The sequence below is a fragment of the Oryctolagus cuniculus genome, chromosome 13 (assembly GCF_964237555.1).
Source record: "Oryctolagus cuniculus chromosome 13, mOryCun1.1, whole genome shotgun sequence".
Lineage (NCBI taxonomy): Eukaryota > Metazoa > Chordata > Mammalia > Lagomorpha > Leporidae > Oryctolagus > Oryctolagus cuniculus.
In genome coordinates this window covers 69693736-69718435 of record NC_091444.1, presented here as the reverse complement: position 1 = coordinate 69718435, position 24700 = coordinate 69693736, and the positions used below count along the sequence as shown (strand labels likewise).

General features: G+C 49.9%; 1 protein-coding gene across 3 annotated transcripts; it reads right to left on the bottom strand.

Moving 5' to 3' along the window:
* Nucleotides 1-5377: 5377 nt before the first annotated feature.
* LOC100344679 (phytanoyl-CoA dioxygenase, peroxisomal) lies at nt 5378-24244 on the bottom strand. 3 transcript variants are annotated; one of them, XM_070055685.1, is made up of 9 exons: nt 24151-24244; nt 22968-23026; nt 20602-20712; nt 19840-20008; nt 16209-16290; nt 14819-15000; nt 11026-11175; nt 7896-8030; nt 5378-5698 (listed from the first exon to the last, which is right to left on the bottom strand). In XM_070055685.1, the coding sequence occupies exons 4-9, from the start codon at nt 19951-19953 to the stop codon at nt 5645-5647; spliced, it is 717 nt and encodes a 238-aa protein (XP_069911786.1). In that variant the 5' UTR covers nt 19954-20008; nt 20602-20712; nt 22968-23026; nt 24151-24244; the 3' UTR covers nt 5378-5644. The 3 variants fall into 3 exon arrangements, with proteins under 3 accessions (XP_069911786.1, XP_008266322.3, XP_069911787.1); XM_008268100.4 differs by lacking the exon at nt 24151-24244 and adding an exon at nt 23556-23740; XM_070055686.1 differs by lacking the exon at nt 24151-24244 and adding an exon at nt 23112-23526.
* Nucleotides 24245-24700: the final 456 nt, after the last annotated feature.

The following is a 24700-nucleotide window of genomic DNA, read 5'->3' as shown; positions in this document are numbered from 1 at the left end:
AAAAAGTGCTTGTGTAAAACCTACCATTGTCCCAAGAAAATGATTCATAGGGAACACAGTGGGTCCTGTACCTATAGGCAACCATATGATAAACTAGGCTCTGGCATCACACCAGACCACAGCACACAACAGCATGTCTCAAGTGCTTCACGTCCCATCAGGTAGGCATAACTTGCCTTAACTGGCCAGATCAACAGTACTTCTCAACTGTCACATCTCACAGGTGGTCCACATGGTCAAGTTTGCTAACTGGTCAGGAACCATGACCCCTATGCAAGAGACATAGAAAAAAACAAAGCAGACCCCTGGCATATTGAAACTGTGTAGAAGAATTGATCAGTTGCTGTGCACTTCCAATAGAAGTTCCCAATACCCGGACCTGGATGGACCCCCCCTGGAGGACCCCTCCTGAAAAGCGGGAGTCTGCTTCTCAATAAAATCTGCTTTCACTTGCTTTTCTCACCCCATTTGCTGTGCACATCATGATTCTTACTAGTCGTGAGATGAAGGCCCAACTCCAAACTCCTGTAACACCTGGACCCCTGCCTCCAGTGTGAAGACCTGGAAGAAGCTCCTGGCTCCTGACAAAGAGAAAGGTCTTCCATCCCATGGTTCATTCCTCAGATGGCTGCAACAGCCAGGGCAGGGCAAGGCCAAAGCCAGGAGCCAGGAGCTTCATCTGGGTCTCCCACATAGGTGCTGGAGTCCAAGCACTTGGGCCATCTTCCACTGCTTTCTCAGGGACATTAGCAGGGAGCTGGATCGAAAGTGGATATGCCAGCACTTCAGGCAGCTGCTTTACTTGGTAAGCCTCAGCACCAGCCCCCATGACTTTTTTTTTAAGACATTTATTTCACAGGCAGAATCACACACACACACACACACACACAGAGTGAGAGAGAGAGAGAAAGAATGAGAATCTTCCATCTGCTGGTTCACTCCCCAGTTGACCACACTGCTAGGGTCGGGCCAGGCTGCAGCCAGGAGCCGGGAACTCCAGAGGGCTCTCCTGTGTGGATGACAGGGGCCCAAGCCCTTGGGCCATCCTGCACTGCCTTCATAGGCGCCTTACTTGGAAGCTGCATCAGATATACAGCACCCAGGACTCAAGCCAGCATTTACATGGGATGCCAGCCTTGCAAGCAGTGGCTTAACCTGCTGTGCCACAATGCCAGCCCCTGGCCAAGGCTTTCTACCTCCACGTTGGTCAGTCACAGGGGAAAGGGCATGACCTTGGTGGAGGCAGCTCTGCCGTGGAGGCCATTCCCAAAGAGGCTGGCATTTGAAGGCTGTTTACTGACAGTACTAGCAGCGGCAGGAATTGTGTTCTGTATTACTGAGAGGAATCTGGGATGTGCAGCACTCCCCACCCCACCCGTGCCACATTATATCATCCTGTGAGTCCCGTACAAACAGCCTACAGAGCAGTCATATTGTAGATACTTTATAGATGAGGAAACAGGCTCCGAGAGGTCAGCTTTCTGGGAATTGGTGGGCCTGGGGTCGCACAGCCTCCGCTGTTGTGTGAAACCCTTCCTCTTGCAAAGCATCCAGCCTGCAGGCCCAGCGACCTTCAGGGAAGGAGGTCCAGGGGACGGCTGCCCCAGGGCTTCATTTACGAGGCGTTCCTCCTTAGAGCCTGCCAAGATCTCTTCTGATTTATCAACGTGGCCCTCATGAGCACGGAAAATGGCTTTTTAACGTCTCCTCAGCCTCTTCACCAACTCCTTCATTAGGTTTCTCTAAGCTTCCAGGCTTCAATCTAACTTGAGCCCAAACAGGTGCATTCATTGGAGTCATTGTGAAGTCACAGTCAACTCTCAGTTGTCTGTGGAAGTCTGCACTAAGAATCTTGCAGTCAAAAATATTGAACTCAGGGCTGGTGTTGTGGCACAGTGGGTTAAGCCTCTGGCCTTCAATGTCGGCAACCCGTATCAGAGTGCAGGGTCAAGTCCTGGCTGCTCCGTTTCCAATCCAGCTCTCTGAAATGGGCCCGGGAAAGCACTAGAAGGTGGAATTCCTGACTCCTGACTTCAGCCCAACCCAGCTCCAGCTGTAAGGAGAGTGAACCAGCAAATGAAAGCACTTCTCACTCTGCCTTTCAATTAAATAAAGCTTTGAAAAGAAAGAAAGAAAGCACAGTGGTGATTTCCAGGCGCTGAAGGCATGTGGAAATGTGGAGTTATGCATTATCAGGTGCTGGATTTCCATTCTGTAACATGAAAAGTGCTCTGGAGATGGATGGGGGTCATGCTTAGACAACAAAATTAAAAATGTTTCATACAAATAAATTGTGGTTTTTTAAAAAAATGGCATATGGGGGGCCAGCACTGTGGTGCAGTGGGTTAACGCCCTGGCCTGAAGCACCAGCATCCTATATGGTGCTGGTTTTAGTCCTGGCTGCTCCATTTCTGATCCAGCTCTCTGCTATGGCCTGGGATACCAGTAGAAGATGGCCCAAGTCCTTGGACCCCTGCACCCACATTGGAGACTCAGAAGAAGCTCCTGACTCCTGGCTTGGGATAGCCGTAGCTCCAGAGGTTGAGGTCATCTGGGGAGTAAACCAGCAGATGGAAGACCTCTCTCTCTGCTTCTCCTCTCTCTGTAACTTTCAAATAAATAAAATAAATCTTTATAAAAAATGGCATCTGGGGGCTGATACTGTGGTGCAGTGGGTTAAAGCCTTGGCGTGCAGTGCCGGCATCCTATATGGGCACCAGTTCTGATCTCGGCTGCTCCACTTCTGATCCAGCTCTTTGCTATGGCCTGGGAGGGCAGCAGAGGATGGCCCAAGTCCTTGGGCCCCAGCACCCTCATGAGAGTCCTGGAAGAAGCTCCTGGCTTTGGATTGGCTCAGCTTCAGCAGTTGCAGCCATTTGTGGAGTGATCCAGTGGATGGAAGACCTCTCTCTCTGTCTCTACCTCTCTCTGTAACTCTGCCTCCCAAATAAATAAATCTTAAAAAAAACAGTTTATGTTGGGCTAGTGTTGTGATACAACATGATAAGCTGTTGCCTGCAGCACCGGCATCCAATATGAGCACCAATTCGAGTCCTGGCTGCCCACTTCTGATCCAGCTCCCTGCTAATGCACCTTGGAAAGCAGCAGAAGACGGCCCAAGTGTTTGGGCCCCTGCACCCATATGTGAGACCCAGAAAAGCTCCTGGCTCCTGGCTTTGGACTGGTCCAGCTGCAGCCATTATGGCCTTTTGGGGAGTGAACCAGCGGATGGAAGATTCTCTCTCTCCTTCTCTCACTGTAACTCTGCCTTTCAAATAAATAAAATGAGTCTTTTTTTTTTTAAAAAAAAAAGTTATGGCAAAAACAAACCTGATTTATGTGGTAGAGTTTCCATTAGGGGTATTTTACAACTGAAAAAAAAAAAAGGACACAGGAATAAAAGGTGAGTCGAGGAAGGCTTGCACTGTAGACAGTGAGCAAAGACCTTTGATTTTCCTAAGCTGGGAGTCCCAAAATTCATACAAGGGAAGCCTTTCCTTTTGTTTCGTTTTGTACTTTGAGCATTAACTTCTAGATTAGTCTCTGCTGAAAGGAACAGCAGCCCAGGCCAAGTCCAGCCTCTGAGGCACCAGGCAGCCCTCATTCTGCCAAGCACCAGTGCCATCCCCTTTACAGCTCCTCCTCACTCCTCCACTCGCCTGGGATCCACATGGATGATGAGCAGTGCCCATTCGTTCAGCTGTTCTTTTCCTTCATGGACAAAACCATGGATAAAATGTGACGTCCTGATTGGTTGGCTTTCACTCACAAATACACATGGACAGAAACATCTTGTGCTATCTACTTTTCCTACAGAAGGTTTTTTTTTTTTTGTCTTTTTTTTTAATGTACTTATTTATTTGAAAGCCAATGTTACAGACGCAGAGAGAGAGAGAGAGAGAGAGAGAGAGAAAGTCTTCCATCCACTGGTTCATTCCCCAAATGGCCACAACAGCCAGAGCTCTGCCAATCCAAGCCAGGAGCCAGGAGCTTCTTCAGGGTCTCCCATGCGGGTACAGGGGCCCAAGGACTTGGCCATCTTCTACTGCTTTCCCAGGCCATAGCAGAGAGCTGGATCAGAAATGGAGCAGCCAGGACTTCAACCAGCACCCATATTGGATGCCATCAATGAAGGTGGCTGCTTTACCCACTATGCCACAGCATCAGCCCCCAAATCTACTCTTTTCAAACAAGCTCCACCCACTATGCCACAATGCCACACACACACACCCTTTTTTTAACACTGAAGTTTGAAACCAGCTTGGAAAGTTTAGTCCAGAACAAAACAGTGTTGCCTAAGTGCTATCTATTCACACTGGCATTCCTTCTTTACATTTTAGCGCCATTCCACAATCCAGTCTGCTCAGATCCTCCCCAGGAGTCCCTTGGCAACCCTGGTTTCCAGATGGAACAAGTCCTAAACAAGGTGTCCCTACAAAGAAACCAATGAGAAAGGTGATGCTAGATTTAGGGACATTTCTGCTTAGCAGAATGGCAAGAAAGCAACTCTTTGTATTTTTTCTCACTAAAGTCCTAACTACAATTTTAAAAATCAAGACTGTGTTTCCTTGCTGCCCTCCACTGGTCCAGAAATATGGTGCTGTGGTGAAGTCCTCTCCAGTCCATGGATACTTCCAATCCAGGCAAAAGTACCTAAAACTTTCTCTGTACCATGAAGGAAGTGGTGTTTCATTCATAAATGCTCAGGCTTTCAACTGCCCTGCCCAACAGAACACACAATCTGAACAGAGGAAAAGATCAGAAATAGGGGCTGGCGCTGTGGCAATAGTAGGCTAAGCCTCTACCTGCAGTGCCGGCATCCCATGTGGATGCTGGTTCAAGTCCTGGCTGCTCCACTTCCAATCCATCTCCCTGCTCATGGCTTGGGAAAGCAGTGGAAGATGGCCCAAGTGCTTGGGCCCCTGCACTCACGTGGGAGACCCAGAAGATGCTCCTGGCTCCTGGCTTCGGCCATGTAGGGAGTAAATTGTGGATAGAAGATCTCTCTGTCTCTCCCTTACAGACAGAAGATCCCTGTCTGTAACTCTGCCTCTCAGATGAATAAACTAATTTTTAAAAGAACAGAAATACCAGGTGGGTTTCTTAAGGAGAACAGTTGGGTTGAGGAAGTTGTGCAAGGAGGCCTGTGTCAGAGCCTGGATGTCCACCCTTACTGTGATGTCATCATGCCCTCCTTACACAATTCATAAAAGGTCAATGTGTTCTATGGTGTTCTCAGTTGGAGAAGCATCTGTCACGACAGGAAATTGGTAGGTTGTGGGTTTACCAGGACAGAAACGCAAACCTCAGCTCTTCCTGAGTTCCAAAGCATTCATTTCAGCAACTGAATGAAATAAACCGACTTCACACACTGAAATTATATGTCAACTATCTTTATTAATCTTGTTGTAACCCCAGATGATTTTCCTTGAGACAATACTATTTCAGTTTTACTGTTTTTACTTCCATCACCACACCCTCATTGCACTGCAGAATTAACTGTATGCAATTAAGTACCTGAGCCATGGTTTGTGATTTTGTTAACGAGTGATAGCACAGATGACACCATCACAAGGGAAGGGTTTTCTTCTGACACCTGGTTTTGTTTGGCGTTCCTGTAGGAGAGTTTTAGCGAAGGGTGGTTTCAAAGGTTGACTCGTTCCCCCTTCACAAGTCGACTTCGAAATATCCAAACATCCTGGAAATAAGGCCAAACAGAAGTTTATGAAACACTTCTACTTGCCTACTCCCCATCTACATAGGGTTAAATGGGGGGAAAATTCCCCATAATTGCTACACTGGTTAGTAAGTAAACCATGTTCTGAGACTCCATTAATCTAACATCTAAAATAGTGCCACCACACTAAGTCAGTGGGGGCCCACATCGCCAGCCCTGGCTGAGGTGGTGCACCTGCTAACTGCAGGGAATGTCTCGTAACATCGCCAGTTCCTGAAGAGTTTCCTCTGCACTTCCCTGCCGCCCTTTATGCGGACTGCTTGAGCCATCTAGAACATTCTACTCCTGATTACACCCTGACAGGGAAACCAGTGTCTTGGGTTACTAATTTGTTTGTTGCTTTTTTTCCTTTGTTTTTTGATGACACAATTTAGAACTCCTTGTTTATTATTTATTTCTGGGCAAAAGATATGGTGGAAAGGATGATTTTAGAATTAGGCCTCTGAAATCTTATGTTGCTAAAGAAACTTGCACCAGCCACCTGACTCTTATGTTCTCCTACACAGCATGGAGCTGTGTTGACTGCTCCTTTCGGTGTGGGAGAAAAAAACAGGAGAATGGACGTGAACGTGCTTTGATACCTCACAAAGAATTATAGAGCAGATCACAACAATTAGCACCGCCATTCTCAGTAAGCCTGAGGAACAATGACCTGCTCGATAACTCAATTAAATATAGGAGGTATTTATTCAGCACAGCCTTGCTGACTTCAAACATATGTGCAGCTGGACCTCATCATATCTTCAGGGCACTGGTTCCAGGACCCCCAGGGAATACCAACATCTGAGGCTGCCCCAGTCTCCCATCTGAGTATCAAGTAGTGTATAAAACCTGATCTAACCTGTGCACATCCTCCTGCCTACTTCAAGTCATCTTTAGAGTCTTCATAGTATTAGTACAATGACAATGCTATGTAAACAGTTGTTCTGGATCATTCAGGGACTAATGACACAGATAATTTGTCTGCTGGTCACCGGTAGCTTTGACTGTCCGCTCGTTAATAAGGAACAAGTCTGTATGTGTTCAGAACAAGTGGAATATTTTTTCAAATGTTTCCTCTTCTCTTTTATGCTTTGGATGATTGACTGTACAGATGCAGAACTTGCAATTAAGCAGAGCTGACTGCATCTGTGTTTATCCTGTGTTAAAATTCAGGGTGTCAGACAGAAGTCCCAGCGGACAGATTAGGTTGCCTGTGTGAGGCATTTTAAGGACTGAACAAAAGGCAAGGGATAATATGTGGAGGGAAAAATGCCAAGCCAAGACATGTCAGCTGGGGTCACACCTGCAGGTAATGAAGGAAGAAGATTCTCATGCCGGGAAGCTACTTCAGAAGGTGACTGGCAACGGCTGGTGGCTGCCTTGGCAGGCAGTGTCCTACAGCCCACTCAGCACCCAGAGTCCCTGTGATAGCCCGTCTCCCTAGGAAGCATTTGCGATTGCACTTGTCATTATCTATTACAAATTAAATAACAAGAGCAGATAAAATGCACATATTATAGGAACTAAGGTCACCACATTTAGTTATTTGCCTTGACTGATAATCTGTCTACTGGTCTTCAGCAGAATATCCACTAGCTAAAAATGATGATGTACGCGTGATGCGTGTCCACTAAGAGAGCATATGCAGCACTGTTTCATGGCCCTACTCAATAAATGTTCCTGATCTTTACCCCTGCTGTATGCAAGCTGCGCCTCTCCTCAAACCCCAGAGGCAAGTTTACCAAAAGGAACATGTGCTTGGGCATTGCTCTCTGGCAGCCTCACTGGCTTTGCTAATGGCCAAATGCACGATTCTGTGGTGAACAGGAGGCCTGTGATGGCCATCCCGAACTTGGACCTCCCTGTTCTGCTTTCAGAAGGTAGCATTTGGTGCTTCATTTTATCTCACCGAAATCTGCTTCCTACTTTTGTTCTTGTCTGTGCTGTGTGCAACAGGTCTTATCTCACACTGTGGGACCTCCCCAAGACACAGAGCGGCAGCTGCAGGTGCCCGGGACTCCTGCAGTGGGGAAGCAGGTGCAGCCCGAAAGGCCACTGCCACTCTCAGTGTGGCTCAGCAGTGCACTCTGCACCTCCCAGAATTAAACTGGGTGGGAGAACCGTGAAGCATCTGAAAACACACCTGACACCTGTACCTTATTTTTCACAAGCGTACCTTGAAGTCCACGGTGTCCTCATAGCCCTGGAATTTATCTGCCATTCCTATAACTTCCTTCGCAATGTTTTCTTGGCTGGTGCCCTCCACATCAATGTAGTGGCAGTCGGCACTGGCGTAATGGCAGGAAATGGCCTGTGGAGAGTGGTAAAACTGAGAAACACATCCCATTGCTGCCAGCAACCAACCAGGCAGGGAGGCCTTCTCTTACCCAGCCAATTATTTCAGACGGGGTGGGTTTCTACACTGGAAGCCTGCTCCATGGGACACAAAATCAGTGTCTCTGTAGCTCAGCTCCTTCCCTCTCCCAGGACCCCAGTTAAAGCCTAACTGAAAATTTACAAATGGTTTTTAACCAGGTGTGATTACTGAAGCAGCTGAGCCGATCATTGTTTTTTAAAAGGTGTAGATGTGGGGCTGGTGCTGTGGCACAGTGAACTAAGCCTTTGCCTATATCACCAGCGTCCCATATGGGCACTGGTTCATGTCCTCGCTGCTTCTCTTCCAATCCAGCTCTCTGCTAGGGCCTGGGAAGGTAGTAGAAGATGGCCTAATCACTTGGTCCCCTGCACCCATGTGTGGACTTGGAAAAAGCTCCTGACTCCTGGCTTCAGATCAACCCAGCTCTGGCCTTTGCAGCCAACTGGGGAGGGAACCAGTGGATGGAAGACCTCTCTTGGGAAAGCACTTGGGTCCTTGTCCCACACAGACTTCCAGGATTCTGGTTTCAGCCTGGCCCAGCTCTGGCTATTGCAGCCATTTGAGGAGTGAACCAGTGCATCAAAGATTCTCTCTCTCTCTCTCTCTCTCTCTTTCTGGGTCACTTTGCCTTTTAAATAAAAAATACATCTTTAAGAAAAAAAAAAAGGTATGGAGGGGACAGGAAACACAATCCCTTAGGTGAGAGAACTTTGCCATGGGATTTTCCTAAGCCCCACAAAGCCAGGTATCCCAAGTCGCCCGTCATCTTCTTAGTTCCAAGGCTAGTCCCCCTGCCAAATTTGGGAGGGTTAGTATTCTGATGGCAAGCATGAAAACAAAAGACACCGTGGAAAGAAAACCCATGCCCACCTCCTCGCAAATCAGAGGGAACACTTCAAGGCCAAGGCCACTGTTTCCTTCAAGGCAAAGGCTTAAGTTATGTGGTTCTTCCCGTTCTAGAAAAACTTATACACAGACCTAAGTGGCAAAGCAACGTTAAAACTCACTGTCTTTGCCACAGGTCAGATATCTTAAGGTGACTGCACCCTGCAGGAGGACTTACTACTTTGCCCAACACATGGAGCTTCCAGAGAGTGGAGTGACAAACTCCGTTTCCTTAGGTGAGCCCCCGTGTAGCCACAGCAGAGCCCCAGGCAAAGGCAAACACGTGTGCGCCGACATTCACATTGTTATGCCATGATGATTAATATTTTTCTGGGGCATTAAGGCCACTGAAATCATCCTGGACGGACACTGCACAGTCCATGTAGTAAAACCCACAGCGACATTTGCATAACTGTCCCTGCACCTCCTCACTCCTGTGGCTCGGAGGGCTGTGTGAGTGCAGAGTCCAATCCCATCTTCTATTTAAGATTCTGGCATTGTTGCACAGGATGGGTTGTTTGTGTCGTTGTGACTTGGGAAAAATGTAAGGGACCTTGATTGCTGAGGTTTTATTGGAATCCTCTCAATTTTTTTTAAGTGTTATTTTTCTTTGAGAGGTCAAGTACAGAGACAGAGAGAGTGAAAGGTCCTCCATCCGCTGGTTCACTCCCCAAATGACCACAATGGCCAGAGCTGGGCCAGGCCAAAGCCAGGAGCTTCATCCGGGTCTCCCATGTGGGTGGAGGGACCCAAGCACTTGGGCCATCTTCCACTGCTTTCCCAGCCATAGCAGACTCTGGATTGGAAGAGGAGCAGCTGGGACACGAACCAACAGCCATATCGGATGCCAGCACCATAAGCAGAGGCTTAGCCTACTACACCACAGCGCTGGCCTCATCCCCTTAAATTTTGCCGCTTGGGAGGCTGCCTCTACTTGCCTCAGCCTAATCTGGGGCCTACTGAGCCCGGGGAAGAAAATGAATGGATGGAACATGAAATGTGACCCCTGACCTTTGGCCTCAGAGAGGCTTCAGGGATTGGTGGGAACAGCATCATGAACTGGAAAGCCCCACTGGGCCCCAAAGGAGCTCCAGTATTGGGTGTGGACAGCATGTTATCCTGGGAGAATGTGCACCCACGGGACCGTCAGTCTGTGAGACCAAGAAGTCAACCATCCGGGGTGTGTGAGGATCCTCATTCCCTTTTGAATGCAAGCAATGAAATTAAAACCTTCTGGCTGGCGCCGCGGCTCACTAGGCTAATCCTCTGCCTAGCGGCGCCGGCACACGGGGTTCTAGTCCCGGTTTGGGCACTGGATTCTGTCCCGGTTGCCCCTCTTCCAGGCCAGCCCTCTGCTGTGGCCCGGGAGTGCAGTGGAGGATGGCCCAGGTGCTTGGGCCCTGCACCCCATGGGAGACCAGGAAAAGCATCTGGCTCCTGGCTCCTGCCATCGGATCAGCGCGGTGCGCCGGCCGCGGCAGCCATTGGAGGGTGAACCAACGGCAAAGGAAGACCTTTCTCTCTGTCTCTCTCTCTCACTGTCCACTCTGCCTGTCAAAAAAAAAAAAAAAAAAACCAACCTTCTAAGGCCAAGGGATTAAATATATATATATATATATATATATATATATATATATATATATATATGGCTGCTGTTCGTTCTGGCTTCAGGGCAATCAATTCAGAATCAATACAAGGTGTATTGGATCAATACTGCTTTCCCAGCAGTAATATTAACATGATGTTCCCTCTGGTTATCATCTACACAAGCATCTAAATTCCACATTTTAGCCCCAGAAGAAGCAATCCCGAGCACGTTCATGTGTCAGTAGTCAATATCCACATGATTAGGATTCTGAGGTCCTCTGGCTTCTCACTGATAAGAGCCAAAAAGGCACAAGGCCCACAAATTGATTTCCTGGTAAACAAACTGGACTAAAATCCAGTTTAGTTAAAACTCGCACACCCTTCACATTTTCATATATCTTAAAATTTTTGTTTCTAACTCATCAGCTCTGAGAGCTGCAGCAACGTGAACTTATACCTTCCGGAAGCCTTGGGTTCTGTTCCGCCCGGATCCATGGATGAGCAAAGGATGAAAGAAAACTGTGTCCCCCTTCTCCATCACAAGGTGCACGCGGGCGTTGTTCTTCTCGTAGTCCTGGATCCCGTGGTACATTATGTTAACTCCTCCCTGCAACACACAAGAGAAGACACAGCTAAACGCGAGGAAGCAGCAGCATCAGTAAAAACTTGTTCAACGGCACACCACAGATGCACGGGCGCTCTCTGTTCTTCCAAGAGAAAGAGACATCTGAATCAGAGTCTTGGAAAAGTTTTCAGGGGCCAGCACTGTGGTACATGGGTTGAGCTTTTGCCTATATTGCTGGCATCCCATGTGGGCACCAGTTCAAGTCCTGGCTGTCCCACTTCCAATCTAGCTCCCTGCTAATGTGCCTGGGAAGGCAACAGAAGATGGCCCAAGTGCCTGGGTGCCTGCACCAATGTGGGAGACCAGGAAGAAGCTCCAGGCTTTAGCTTGGCCCAACCCCAGCCCTTGCAGCCATTAGGGGAGGGAACCAGCAGATGGAAGCGCTCTCTTGCTCTCTCTCCCTCTTTCCCTCTCTCACTGTGTTTGTGTGTGTGTGTGTGTGTATGTGTGTATCTCTGCCTTTAAAATAAATAAATAATTATTTAAAAAAATAAGGAAAGCCAAATTTTTCCATACGCAAAAACTCTCGGGTGTCTGGTTTGAGAAGTCATGTGTTGGTATTAAAATCTTTGAAATTTCATGACTGAGTCAAACAGGAAGCCTCAGACGGGCTTTGCTTTTTGGATCAGTATGGGGCGACCCTTCCCGCCCTCCTCCTGACCCTGCCAGCTGACTCTGTAACAGTCTTTGCCAGCAGTGTCCTCTCCCAGAGCTCGCGAACATTCTTCTCCATTACAGGGCCGCGTCTCTGAGAAGCCAGTCCTTCTGAAATAGGGGCAGGGTGGAAATGCTCAATTTGTACTTTATTTACTTTTTGCTCAAAACCATTTATGTCACTTCCTTAGTAAGAAAAAAACAAAAAGAATACAGTTGGTGTTTGTTTAAAACTGTTTCCAAAGCAAGTTATCGCTTTAGGTAATGGGTTACATCTTTATTGCAGAAACTCAAGTGAGAAGCATGTAAAGCTTGCAAGCCTCAGGGTGTGGTTTGGCTTAGCTGTGTAGATGCCTACACTCCACATGAGGGGCCTGAGTTCCATACCCACCTCCAGCTTCCTACTAACGCCGACCCTGGGAGGCAGCAGAATATGGGTCAGGAACTTGGGTTCCTGGGGCCGGCGCTATGGCACAGTGGGTTAAACCTTGGCCTGAAGTGCTAAAACCGGCAATCCATATGGGCGCTGGTTCTAGTCCCAGCTGCTCCTCTTCCGACCAGCTCTCTGATATGGACTGGGAAAGCAGTGGAAGGTGGCCCAAGTCCTTGGGCCCCTGCACCCACGTGGGAGACCCAGAAGAAGCTCCTGGCTCCTGACTTCGGATCTGCACAGCTTTGGCCGTTTTGGACATCTGGGGAGTGAACCAGTGGATGGAAGAACTCTCTCCCTCAGTCTCTACCTCTCTCTGTAACTCTGCCTTTCAAATAAATAAAAATATCTTTAAAAATAAATAAAATAATAAGCTGTAAGCTCCTATTTTTAAAAAAAGTACTTGGGTTCCTGCCACCCACATGAGAGACCTGGCCTGAGCTCCCAGCTCCTTGGTCTCTGCCACTGCGGGTTTCTGGGGAGCGTGAACCAGTAGATGGGAGTGCATGCATGCGCTGTGTTTGTCTCTGAAAGAAAAAGAGAAGGAAGGAAGGGACAGAGGGAGGGAGGGAGACAGCGAGGGAAAGAGAGGGAGGAGGGAAGGAAGGGAGAGAGGAAAGACAGACAGCGAGAAAGACAATAAAGTTCACAGTGTGGGAGTTTACATGGGTCACTGGGGGGCAGGGAGGCAGGAGCACCCATTCAGCTTCCCAAGGGATCCCAAATCCCATGCCTCTGTCTGCGCCCACTTCCCTGCTGCAGAGTGGTGAACCTTGACCCAGTGCCCTTCTCCTCTGGTCCAGGTGGAAACGTGACGCAGGCTCCGCGAGTCAGACCCCCCAGCCCGGCAGCTGCCACCACTCTGAGCCCCGCAGAGGGGACAGCCCCAGCCTGGCCCTGGAGTCCTACAGACATCCCTCGGCCTAAGGCATCCAGAGCCTCTCCTGCTGCTTACTTGCATTAACTCTCCCCGAAACCGGAACTTCATGGATGATCTCACAATTCCAAGTTTTTCCAACAGGATCCAGACTCAAATATTTTCACGTAACACTAATCATCCATGCAAGAATTCTAACTAACGGAGACGAACGTTCAGAGGTTCTTCATTTCTGAAGACCCACAACCCCCACTTCCTGCTCAGCCGCAGGTGCTCTTCCAGCCCAACCGTCTCTCAGGCCTTCCCAACCTCCTCATCTTATGCCTCAAATGCTCATGGTCTCCTTCTGGTTCCTCTGGCTCTGGACGCCCACAGCTCCAGTGCATCCTGGGCCAGAGTGTCAGCCTATTCTTCCTCAAGGACTGATCTGATGCCGCCACTCGTTGGCTTAAAGGAGCTTAACAGTCCCCAGCATCTACAGCTGCACGGATGCACAAAGCCAGAAAGTAACTCAGTGTTTACCTGTGATTAAGAGAGCTTATCTCGCCAGCACTGCAGCTCACTAGGCTAATCCTTCGCCTTGCGTCACCGGCACACCAGATTCTAGGTCAGTCGGGGCGCCGGATTCTGTCCTGGTTGCCCCTCTTCCAGGCCAGCTCTCTGCTGTGGCCCGGGAGTGCAGTGGAGGATGGCCCAAGTGCTTGGGCCCTGCACCCCATGGGAGACCAGGAGAAGCACCTGGCTCCTGCCATCGGATCAGCGCGGTGCGCCGGCCGCATTGGAGGGTGAAACATCGGCAAAGGAAGACCTTTCTCTCTGTGTCTCTCTCACTGTCCACTCTGCCTTTCAAAAAAAAAAAAAAAAAAAGAGAGAGAGAGAGCTTCTCTCGATTGTGGTGGGGATTGCACAAGGGTGTGTTTGTGTGTGTGTATGTGTGTCAAAGTGATCATGTTATAGATTCAAAATATGCTCAATTTGGGGCAAAGATGATGACTGGGAAACCCACATGCCACATCAGAATGCCTGGTTTGAGTCCTGGTTCCTAGGCTTCTGGACCCAGCTTCTTGCTGACCCAAATCCTGTGACAAAGCAGGTGTCAAGTGTGTGGGTCCCTGCCACCTACGGGGGAGACCTGGCGCAGCCCTGGCTGTTGTGATCATTTGGGGAGTGAACCTGCAGGTGGAAGAGCTCTGTCTCTCTCTCTCTCTTTCTGCTCTCTGCCCTTTAACCCAGGCCTCCTGCTTGGGCCGTTCTCCCCCGCGCAGCCCTCCGAAGAGCCCCGATGGCCTCTGCAGTTGCAGCACACGGTCCCATCCTCTTCTCCGCTCTCAGAGCCACGGTCAGCGAGCAGACTCGGGGGGCACGTATCACCCACATCCAGGGCTGAAGTGCTTACGTCTTCCTCTGCGATTAGGCCGTGCCATCTCGGGCCCTCCGCAGCACCTGCTCAAGTTCCCCCTCCTGGGCCGGTTTTCAAACACGTGTTCAAAGGACAACTACACTGGGTGTTTGGTCTGACATCCTGCAACTGGCCCTGATCGCATTTCTAAGTCTTGGGACAGCGCTTGGCTAAGAAAGGCAGTGCCCTCTCCTCTGTATGCTCTTTATGGATGCTGAGTGAAATTTAAAACTGGGAAGGAGATTCGGCTCCTAGACAGACTTACCTCCCACTGCGGGTAGTCGTGCGGCTTCAGGGGGCCTTTGTGGGTGCCGGGAAGCACCACCAGACAACCGTTGTTCCGGTCAATGTGCTCCATTGCGGTCCACGCACAAACAATGAGATTGCTGGGCCGGAAGGGGAAATAGTGCAGATCCTGGTGCAAGGGATGACGGGACGTCTTCTTGCCTGAAAGACAACCTGCTGTTAAAAGCTGTTCAAGGGCAGACAAGAGGCCCTGTGGTTAAGACACTGGTGAGGACATCTGCATCCCCATTCAGATGCCTGGGTGTGATACTCAGTCCTGGCTCCTAACTCCAGTTTCTTGCCACTCTGCACCCTGGAAGGCACTGGGTGAAGATGGTTCAAGTACCTTAGTTCCTGCCACCCAGGTGGGTACCGGGATTGAGTTCCTGGCCCAGCCCCAGGCATTGCAAGTATCTGGGGAGTGAATCAGAAGATGGGCTCTTTCTTGTACTCTTTTCTTCTCAGATAAATATTTATAATTTTAAATAAATAATCAAATTAAATCTAATATCTTAAAAAGACATTTGTCCAAGTCTCAGAATTCCTTATCCTTTGCCTGGAAAACCGGAAAAATGATCTATCCCCAGGCAAATGAAACAACACTACAGAAAAATCAACCTCGAGAGAGAAGCAACCAACTGGATGTCAAATCAACATGGGCAGGGGCCGGCACTGTGGCATAGAGGGTAAGGTCGCCACCTGCAGTGCCACATGCCATATGGGTGGGGGTTTCAGTCCTGGCTGCTCCACTTCCGATCCTGCTCTGTGCAATGGGCTGAGAAAGCAGTATACCGTGGCCCAAGTCCTTGGGCTCCTGCACTTGCGTAGGAGACCCAGAAGAAGCTCCTGGCTTTGGATCGGCCCAGCTTTGGTCATTGTGGCCATTTGGGGAGTGAACCAGGCACTGCAACTGCAGGAGCAAAGCCAGTCTGAGCCAGAAGCCTGGAAGTTCTGCACCAGCAAGGTCAGAACATCAACCTCACATATGTTAATTGAACAATTTTTTTCTATGTTCTCCTTAATAAGAAGAGTCCTGGAGCCATTGTGGTGGCACGGCTGGTTAAGTACCACCTACAATGCTGGCATCCTTTATGAGCGCTGGGTCAAGTCCTGGCTGCTCCACTTCCAATCCAGCTCCATTCTGATGTGCCTGGGAAGGCAGCAGAAGATGGCCCAAGTGCTTGGGCTCCTGCCACCCATCAGGGGAGACCCAGAGGGAGCTCCAGGATCCTGGCTTCAGCTTGGCCCAGCGCTGGCTATTAGAGGTCATTTGGGGAGTGAACCAGCAGATGGAAGATCTCTCTCTATCTGTAACTCTGCCTTTCAAATGAATAAATAAATCTAAAATAATAAGAAGAAAAGTCCTTTACCAACATCTGGAGGTTTGTTAATCAGCATTGTGTGCATGGCCATAATATTGGGTCCGGTGAAGCACTCCACATATTTCAAGATCTAAGAAAAATAAGGGGGATAAGGAGGAACAAAGTTTCATGGGCAATCAGAAGTACAGGCCAGTGGCACCAAGGCCAGCTACTCTATGACAGGCAAGATGGTAACAGTCAGTATTTCACAACACTGAGAACAAAGCATGGCAGAAAATCCAGAAACTGGAAACCACTCTATATCTACAACCCGTTGAATTGGGCAGGCTTGTCTGAGTAGCTGGGAATATAACCTGTTTCTCTTCTACAAGAAAGGGGTGCGTTTCTGTAAGGTATCAGCCTAGAAGGCCAGGACCAGCCCTTCTGCCACCCAAAGCCACAGACAGTGCCCAGGGAGAAACGGCTTCCTTTTTCTTCTTGGAGACCCTGCACAAGAACGACCCTGCCTAAGTGGGCCCAAGGGGAGCATCTGGCCCGGCAGCTGGGTTTGAGTCCCAGCTCTGTGCCCAATTCCAGCTCCCTGCTCCTGCACACGCTGGGAGGGAGCAGCTGATGGCTCAAGTCGCTGGGTTCTTGCCACCCACGTGGGAGACCTGGATTGAGTTCCAGCGCCCACCTTTGGCAGGCCCAGCCCTGGACACTTATGGGCATCTGTGGAGTAGAATTGTGAGTGGAGATTTCTCCATCAGTCTGCCTCTCAGACAGTAAGAGAAGAAAGGAAGAGCCCAACAGGATTTGCTGCTGTCAGGAGCGGCCAGGTCAGAGCAGGGCAGCGGCTCAGAGGACACTGCACAACCAGTGTGCCCTCCCCTCCACGTCTTCACATAGGCAGGAAGCAGGCCCAGTCACAGGAAGCAGGCGTGCAGCAGTGGACAAGAAAAGCAGGTCCTGTGCCTGTGCAGTTGGAGGTCACATAGGAATCAAGATGCTGACTCGATCATGACCTGGGAGCATTGTGTGGCACGGCCAAAGGTGAGCTGCACCAAGAGGACCTGACAAGGAGTGGGGAATTGGTCCCGGGCTCTGGGGGTGGGGGTGCTGCGGCACACAGGGACCCCAGCCACAGACTCCCAACCAAATGCCCATGACACATCGGGCCAAATAAGCCTTACATGATGCCTAAATTTCACTCCGTCTTCCAAAGAATCCCTGAAGATGAAAGTCCCGCACGGATAAACCCAAGACTCAGAAGTCAGATCAGGGAAGAAGACGGCATTCAAGCATGGCCGGATCTGATTCCAAAACAGGAGGCAGGGGCAACTCCTCCTCACAGCCTGATCTCTGCTAGGTCGGGAATGTTGGCAGTTACAGCCTGAAACACTTGACTTGTACAGACAGCTCGAGAGGCAGGCCTCACGGTTCCATCTACACCAAGCCTGGGACTGTGCGCCTTCGCCTGGGCTGGCGCTTATAAACCCCCACGGCTGAGAGCCATCCCCACCATCACTGCTGTCCTCCGGACTGTTCTTTAGCCAGTCACTTCTCTCAATTACATCATCTTCCTTCTAAATCTTATCCCAAGTTAACTTCCTGAAAATCGTTGAGTTTGATGTGCTGGTGATGCTTCCCAACACATGGACAGAGAAGTAACCATTCACGTAACTCGTACCCACTGAGGGCGCTACAGGAACTGCCAATATTCACCCAAGGTATTCACAGCAGCGTTTCGCCAACCACAAGTTGTCACCCACCATCCCGCAGCCGAGTTCCATCTCCAGCACAGGACTGCACGACAGTCCAGGGGGCCGCTTCCCCTCGGTCCTCTGTCTGGGACCTGAACGTGACAGCACAGGTGGCATCCCTGTACAGCCCACCTCTGGGAACCAAGCTCTCTAACAGCACCTGGTTATAATTCCTATACTCCCTGGGAAGCCTCCTGCAAACAAATGGCTCGGAAACTAAGACCCTGGTATACTGCAGTTTGAAAGTTACCAGGTGGCTCCATGCAGAGGGCTACGGGAGGATGACAGGACCCACTGTAAGTGAAAAACACAAGGTGACAGCCAGGAGGTTCCTGATCCCCGACACAGGCAAGGGGTGTACAAGTGAGAGAAAACCCGACACATACACTCAACAGGGAGCAAGGTTCCGGGGAGGTGGGGTCACTCCTTTTTGCTTCATGTCTTTGTGTACTCTTTAGATCTTTTCTTATTTGTTTTTAACTAATTAATTAATTTATTTTTGACAGGCAGAGTAGACAGTGAGAGAGAGAGACAGAGAGAAAGGTCTTCCTTTTCCATTGGTTTACCTCCAATGACAGCTGCGGATGGCACACTGCGGCTGGAGCACCACGCTGATCCAAAGCCTGGAAGCAGGTGCCTCTCCTTGTCTCTCATGTGGGTGCAGGGCACAAGGACTCCAGGCCACAGCAGAGAGCTAGACTGGAAGAGGAGCAACCGGGACAGAATCGGGTGCCCCGACTGGGACTAGAACCCAGTTTGCTGGTGCCCCAGGTGGAGGATTAGCCTATTGAGCCGCAGCACCTGCTTTAGGGCTCACTTGGCTAATCCTCCACCTGCGGCACCAGCACACCAGGTTCTAGTCCCGGTTGTGGTGCCAGATTCTGTCCCGGTTACTCCTCTTCCAGTCCAGCTCTCTGCTGTGGCTCGGGAAGGCAGTGGAGGATGGCCCAAGTGCTTGCGCCCTGCACCTGCATGGGAGACCAGGAGGAAGCACCTGACTCCTAGCTTCGGATCGGTGCCGCACGCCAGCCGCAGCAGCCATTTGAGGTGTGAACCAACAAAAGGAAAACCTTTCTCTCTGTCTCTCCATCTCTCACTGTCTAACTCTGCCTGTCAAAAACAAAAAAAGATTAATACTATTTTTAAAAAAAAACAGAAATCTAATTTTAAAACAAATGCATCCTGGGCTAGTGCTATGGTGTATCGGGTAAAGCTGCCGCCTGCAGCATCAGCATCCGATATGGATGACGGTTCAAGTCTCAGGGGCTCCACTTCCGATCCAGCTCTCTGCTATGGCCTGTGAAAGCAGTGGAAGATGGCCCAAGTCCTTGGGCCCCTGCAGCCACATGAGAGACCTGGAAGAAGCTCCTAGCTCATAGCTTTGGATGCACCCAGCTCCAGCTGTTGGGGCTTTTGGGGAGGGAACCAGCAGATGGAAGACCAATCTCTCTCTCTCTCTCCCTCTCTCTGTCTGTAACTTCTATTTCTAAAGTAAACATTTAAAAAAAAAAAGGAAAAAATACATGAGTTTACGAATCATAGCCTCAGGAACTTGACGCCCATTGTCTTGGAAGGGCTGTGTCCCATTCACCCAGAATTCTGTTCCTTCTCAACAGACACACGGCTCCTCAAAGCTGCCATCCCTGGCGCTGCGGGTGAGGTCATTCTCTGTCTGGGGAGGGGGCTGCTCTGGCTCTGGGCACTGTAGCATGGCTGAGCCCCATTACTGCGTGATCCCCGGCTCCCACCCAGGAGAAGCCACCGCGAGCCAACCAAAACCTGCCAATACCCACTGGGGGCCCAAAGCACCTCCAGCTGCGGACTACAGCGCTTAGAGCCACATGTGGGAAGGGGCAGGGGCAGCAGATCTGGGGACAGGGGTGCAGGCTCGCAGCCTGGCGATGCTGCACACAAGCCCAGCACACAGAGCCTCTGACCTCGGGCAGGGTGCAGTATCTGAAGAGCTCCTCGTCTTCCTGGAAGTCCTGGATCTTGGTAACGGATTTCTCACTCAGGTTATGCTCCGATTTCACAATGGCCACATCTTTCATCACCAATAAGCCCGGTGGTCTAACCTCCTTTCTGCAGATTCTTTCAAACTCACTCCTAGGAAAATAAATTTGCATACGGTGTCATGAAGCCAGGCTCCCAGCACCTGTCCAGTCCCGCCCTGCCAGAGGGACCTACAGACTCCAGCGGCAGGTTTCCCTGCACAACAGAATAGTCCTGGCGATAGGGAGGGGACACGGCCACCTCAGATGTGCCGGCCTCTTTACTGCCAGGTAGGGATCACCCTACCACAATGAAAACGTGGCTCAGCTTGGCAAACCTGCAGGGAAACCGTTTTGTGGTTTTGGTTGCACGGTAAAAATGATGGCCACAGGCCAGTCGCGTTCACCGCGTGCCAGCCCCCACTTGCTACGTTTTCCTTACTTGTCACTGTACTTAGTCTTAGCCGCTGGGATGGCGGCACTATCTCGATGGCCATTGCACAGATGAAATGTAGCAGGGAGGGGACACGGAGTCGCGGAAACCTAGGCAGATAGCCCAGGACGCGGCCCTCAGTCTAGCCCAGAGCTCATACCCAGCTCCTAACAAAGTGAATCACTGCAAACACGGATCAGGAAGAGGCGGGTCTTGACTCGGGTCCTCATGCCACAGAACACACAGTTCATAACGAACAAACAGTGCTACCGTACCTGAAGCGCTGAATGTCAGCATCCGACACCAGATTCTTAATGACCAGATACCCGTTTTCTTCATAAAATTTTCTCTGTTCTAGGCTTAGAACATTATTATCCAGAGTATACCTAAAGAAGGAAAGATTTCCATAATATCTTTATAATTATAAGGAAACAACATGTATCAAGAACATAACAAATATTCATACTCTATTCTCCAATCTGTTATTTCTGTTCCTGACTGTATGGAACTAATCTAAAACAACCTAAAAAGCATGAACTATAATTAACCCCCCAAAAAACTGCAGTAATAGAAGAAAAATTAACTGACATTATGAGGGTACTTCAAAAAGTTTCAGGGAAATAGAGTAAAAATACAAGTTTATTGAGGTACAAAGAATTTTTTTGAAATCTATGCACAGTATTTACACAGTCTAGATTTTCCAACTTTTTGAACACCCTTGTATATCCACTCAATAGATTATGTCTCCAGCATTAAAAAAAAAGGGCATGGGGCCAGTGCTGCGGCGTAGCGGGTTAAGCCGCTGCCTGTAGTGCTGGTATCCCATATGAATGCCAATTCAAGACCCAGCTGCTCCACCTCTGATCCAGCTCTCTGCTATGCACTGGGAAAACAGTGGAAAATGGCCCAAGTCCTTGGGACCCTGCACCAACTAAAGTGGGAGATCCAGAGGAATCTCCTGCCTTTGGATTGGCACAGCTCCGGCCATTGTGGCCAACTGTGGAGTGAACCAGTGGATAGAAGACCTCTCTCTCTCTCTCTCTCTCTCTCTCTCTCTCTCTCTCTGCCTCTCCTCTCTGTGTATAGCTCTTTCAAATAAATAAATATTAAAAATAAAGGGCATATGATAGTTTGGATGATGTTTCTTCTAATACGATATGAGGACCGTGATGTAAAGCCAAGACACTACTTGTGGGAAGATGCAGGGGCAGGTGTTTGGAGCAGCAGCGTAAGTCATCCCCTGAGACACCTACATCCCATTCCTGAGTGCCTGGTTCGAGTCTTGGCTACTCCATCTCTGATCCAACTTCCTCTTAATGTGCATCCTGGGAGGCAAGAGATGATGGCTCAGCGGCTTGGATTCCTGCACCCGCGTCAGAGACTTGGATGGAATTCTGGGCTCCTGGCTTCAGCCTCGGCCTAGTCTCACCTACTGTGTTCCTTGGAGAGTGAACCAGGGGGTGGTAGCTCGCTCTCTCTTTTTTTGCCATTGTCTTTCTCTCTCTCTCTCTCCCTTTCAGATAAAATGAAAATACATCAATAAAAACTTAGAAGAAAAGTTTAAAACCTGCAAAAATATATCCAAAATAATTTGTAAGAGTGAGTGCCTTTCAGCAATGGAATTATAGATGAGTATATAAGATTTTTGGTGTAATGAATATAAGTGGTTTTTCAGATGGGAAACAATCCAATACACTTTTAATTTTCTGGTTGGTGCATTCGTAGAAGTAATCAAAGTGACAACATCCAAGTAAGTACACAGCATGTCCACAGACTCAAGCTACATAACCCACTCCTTGACATGAGCCCTTCTGCTCTGTAACACAGCAGGGTACCTGGACTCTAGAACAATTAATTATGCACTTGATACCACGTAGAGCAGAAGAAATGGTATCTGAGGAGGTAGAAAAACTAATTACCCCATTTGATCATTTTATATTGCATACATGTATCAAATTACAACATCATATCCCATAAATAAGTATAAATCTTAACCAGCAATTTAAAAATTGGAATTATTGCTAATAATATTTATTACAAGAAGAATATTTATGAAGGTCAAAGCTTTCTCTATCAAAAGTGACTTAAGATATGCCAGAGATGCTAGCTAGCTAATATGTCAATATAACTACAAGCTAATTTAAATGTAATATATATCATGCCTGGGTTATTAGTTATGTAGTTTCTGATGCTGTTCCTTCCTTCTGAAATTTACATATAGAAAATTAAAGTCAACATGTGAAACATTTTCCCAACTTTACTGATTAGAACTAGTTCTGGGGGACTGGTGCTGTGGTATATATAGTAGGTTAAGCATGTGCCTGTGACACCAGCATCCCATATAGGCACCGGTTCGAATACCAGCAGTTCCAGTTCCAAACCAGCTGCCTGCTGATGGCCTGGGGAAGTAGTAGCAGATGGCCCAAGTGCTTGAGCCCCAGAACCCTCTTGGGAGACCCGAAGAAGCTCCTGGCTCCTGGCTCCAAATCAGCACAGGTCTTGCTGTTATGCCCAATTGGGGAGTGAACCAACGGATGGAAGACCTCTCTTTCTCTTTGTGTCTCCTTGTCTCTCTGTGTAACTGTTTCAAATAAAATAAATCGTTTTAAAAAAATAAAAAATCACAGTTAGATCTACTTACTGGAATTGCTGAGGCTGGAAACTGGCAGGGGAAGATGTCCCTGAAGTGGGGTGGGCTACCTAGGACGTGAATTAAGGCAAATAAGGTAAAACCGAGGAGCCAGCCGGTCCGAGAAATAGCCCCCCGTGCTAGTTCAGTTCTCACGAGAAAGGCATCTTCCTGAACAGACGCGGGAGCTCTGACTTCACTCCTCCTCGGACAGGTGCACACCGCGGCTAAGGCGCTTTGGCCTCTACCACCTCACTTCATCTTCACAAGGACCCTAGAGGTGGCCGGAAGATGAAGAACCCCCCGCTTTGGCATTTGTGAGCAGGGCTCTGGGCGGCCTCAGAGAAAATGGCAAAGTCCTCTTCGGAATCAGCTGCCCAGACCCCAGAGCAAGAAACCGAACCCTTAAGGGCGCGCGGACAATGGAGCAAAGCCACAGAGGCCAGCGAGGCCCGCCGGGGCCACCAGCGTCGCGGGACACGACCTCCTCCCCGCTGCCCGGCTCGCTCTGGGGGAAAAGTGACCCTAGCTGGGACGAGCGCACACAGGCCATCGCCCCGAGCCCGGACCCGAGCAGCGCGCGCGCAGGCTCAAGGATATGATGGCCGCAGCCGAGGGGTGGCAGAGGTGTCCCAGCAGGATCCTCAGGCGGGCGCCAGCGCGCAGCTGATCCATGGCGGCAGCGCGGAGACCCCATGGCCTCGGACTTAACTCTGCAGGCAGCACCGGAGGCGGGGCGGCCCCGCCCAAGACCGGGGCGTGGACGCTCGCGGCACGCGGGATCCCTGGCAGCGCCGCCCCGGCGTGGGCTGGCCGGGCCACCGGGCTGCGGGGACGTCCTCCCGGCGACCGGGGGAAGGGGGTCCTCCCGGCGGCACCCAGGCTTGAGGGCCAGGGATTGGACGGAGGCCGTCCAGTGACCCGTGGCTGAGCGGAGAAGGGACCCAATCCGTTTAACCCCACGTGGCTCCCTTCCACTAACTGCAGAGCGCACGCAAAGTCAAAGGTTCACCCGTGCAAGTCACACGCCTGAGCCCTTTGGCCTGTGACCCCTCCTCCCCCAGAGCCCCCGAGGTAGCAGAAGGACCTCGGGCCTGCTCCTTGCCCTACTCCCTGTTAACCTCCGCCGCCGCCCCGGTCACCCCATGCAAGATCCTGATCCTTCAGCTGGCAGGCTGGGATCGCGGAGGCGCACCTGGCTTTTGAGCCCCACTTCAGAGGCTGAGCCTTGGAGGAGCAACTACCAGATGGGGAGCGGACCAACTGGTGTCTCCCTACCGCCCTCGCCTGGTGAGCAGTAGGAACTGCTAAGAAGAGAGAGAGAGAAAAAAAAAACTAACTAAAAATACGAATGCGGCTCACCTGTCACCTACTTGGAGCTCAGACCTCGCCCGAACTGGGCCTGGCAGTGACTGCTTTCCCACCTACTTAGACCTACACTGGTTATGCTGCTCTCAAATGCCCTCGTTGAGCAGGTGTGAAGATCCCCGCTCCTGCTAAGACATTTTTTTTAAGATATGTTTCAATGTATGATTGTTACCACGAGATGAAGAAAATCCTTGAACGTCTACAATCGTCCTTTATCTGTTTAAAGTCTAAAGGATGTTCTCTTCCTCCCTTCCTTCCTTCCTTCCTTCCTTCCAGTTGGAGGCAGGTGTTGAGCCTAGGAGTTCAGATGCCTGCATACCACATGGGCGTGCCTGGGTTCAATTCCCAGCGTCAGCTCCTGTCTCCAGCTTCCTGAG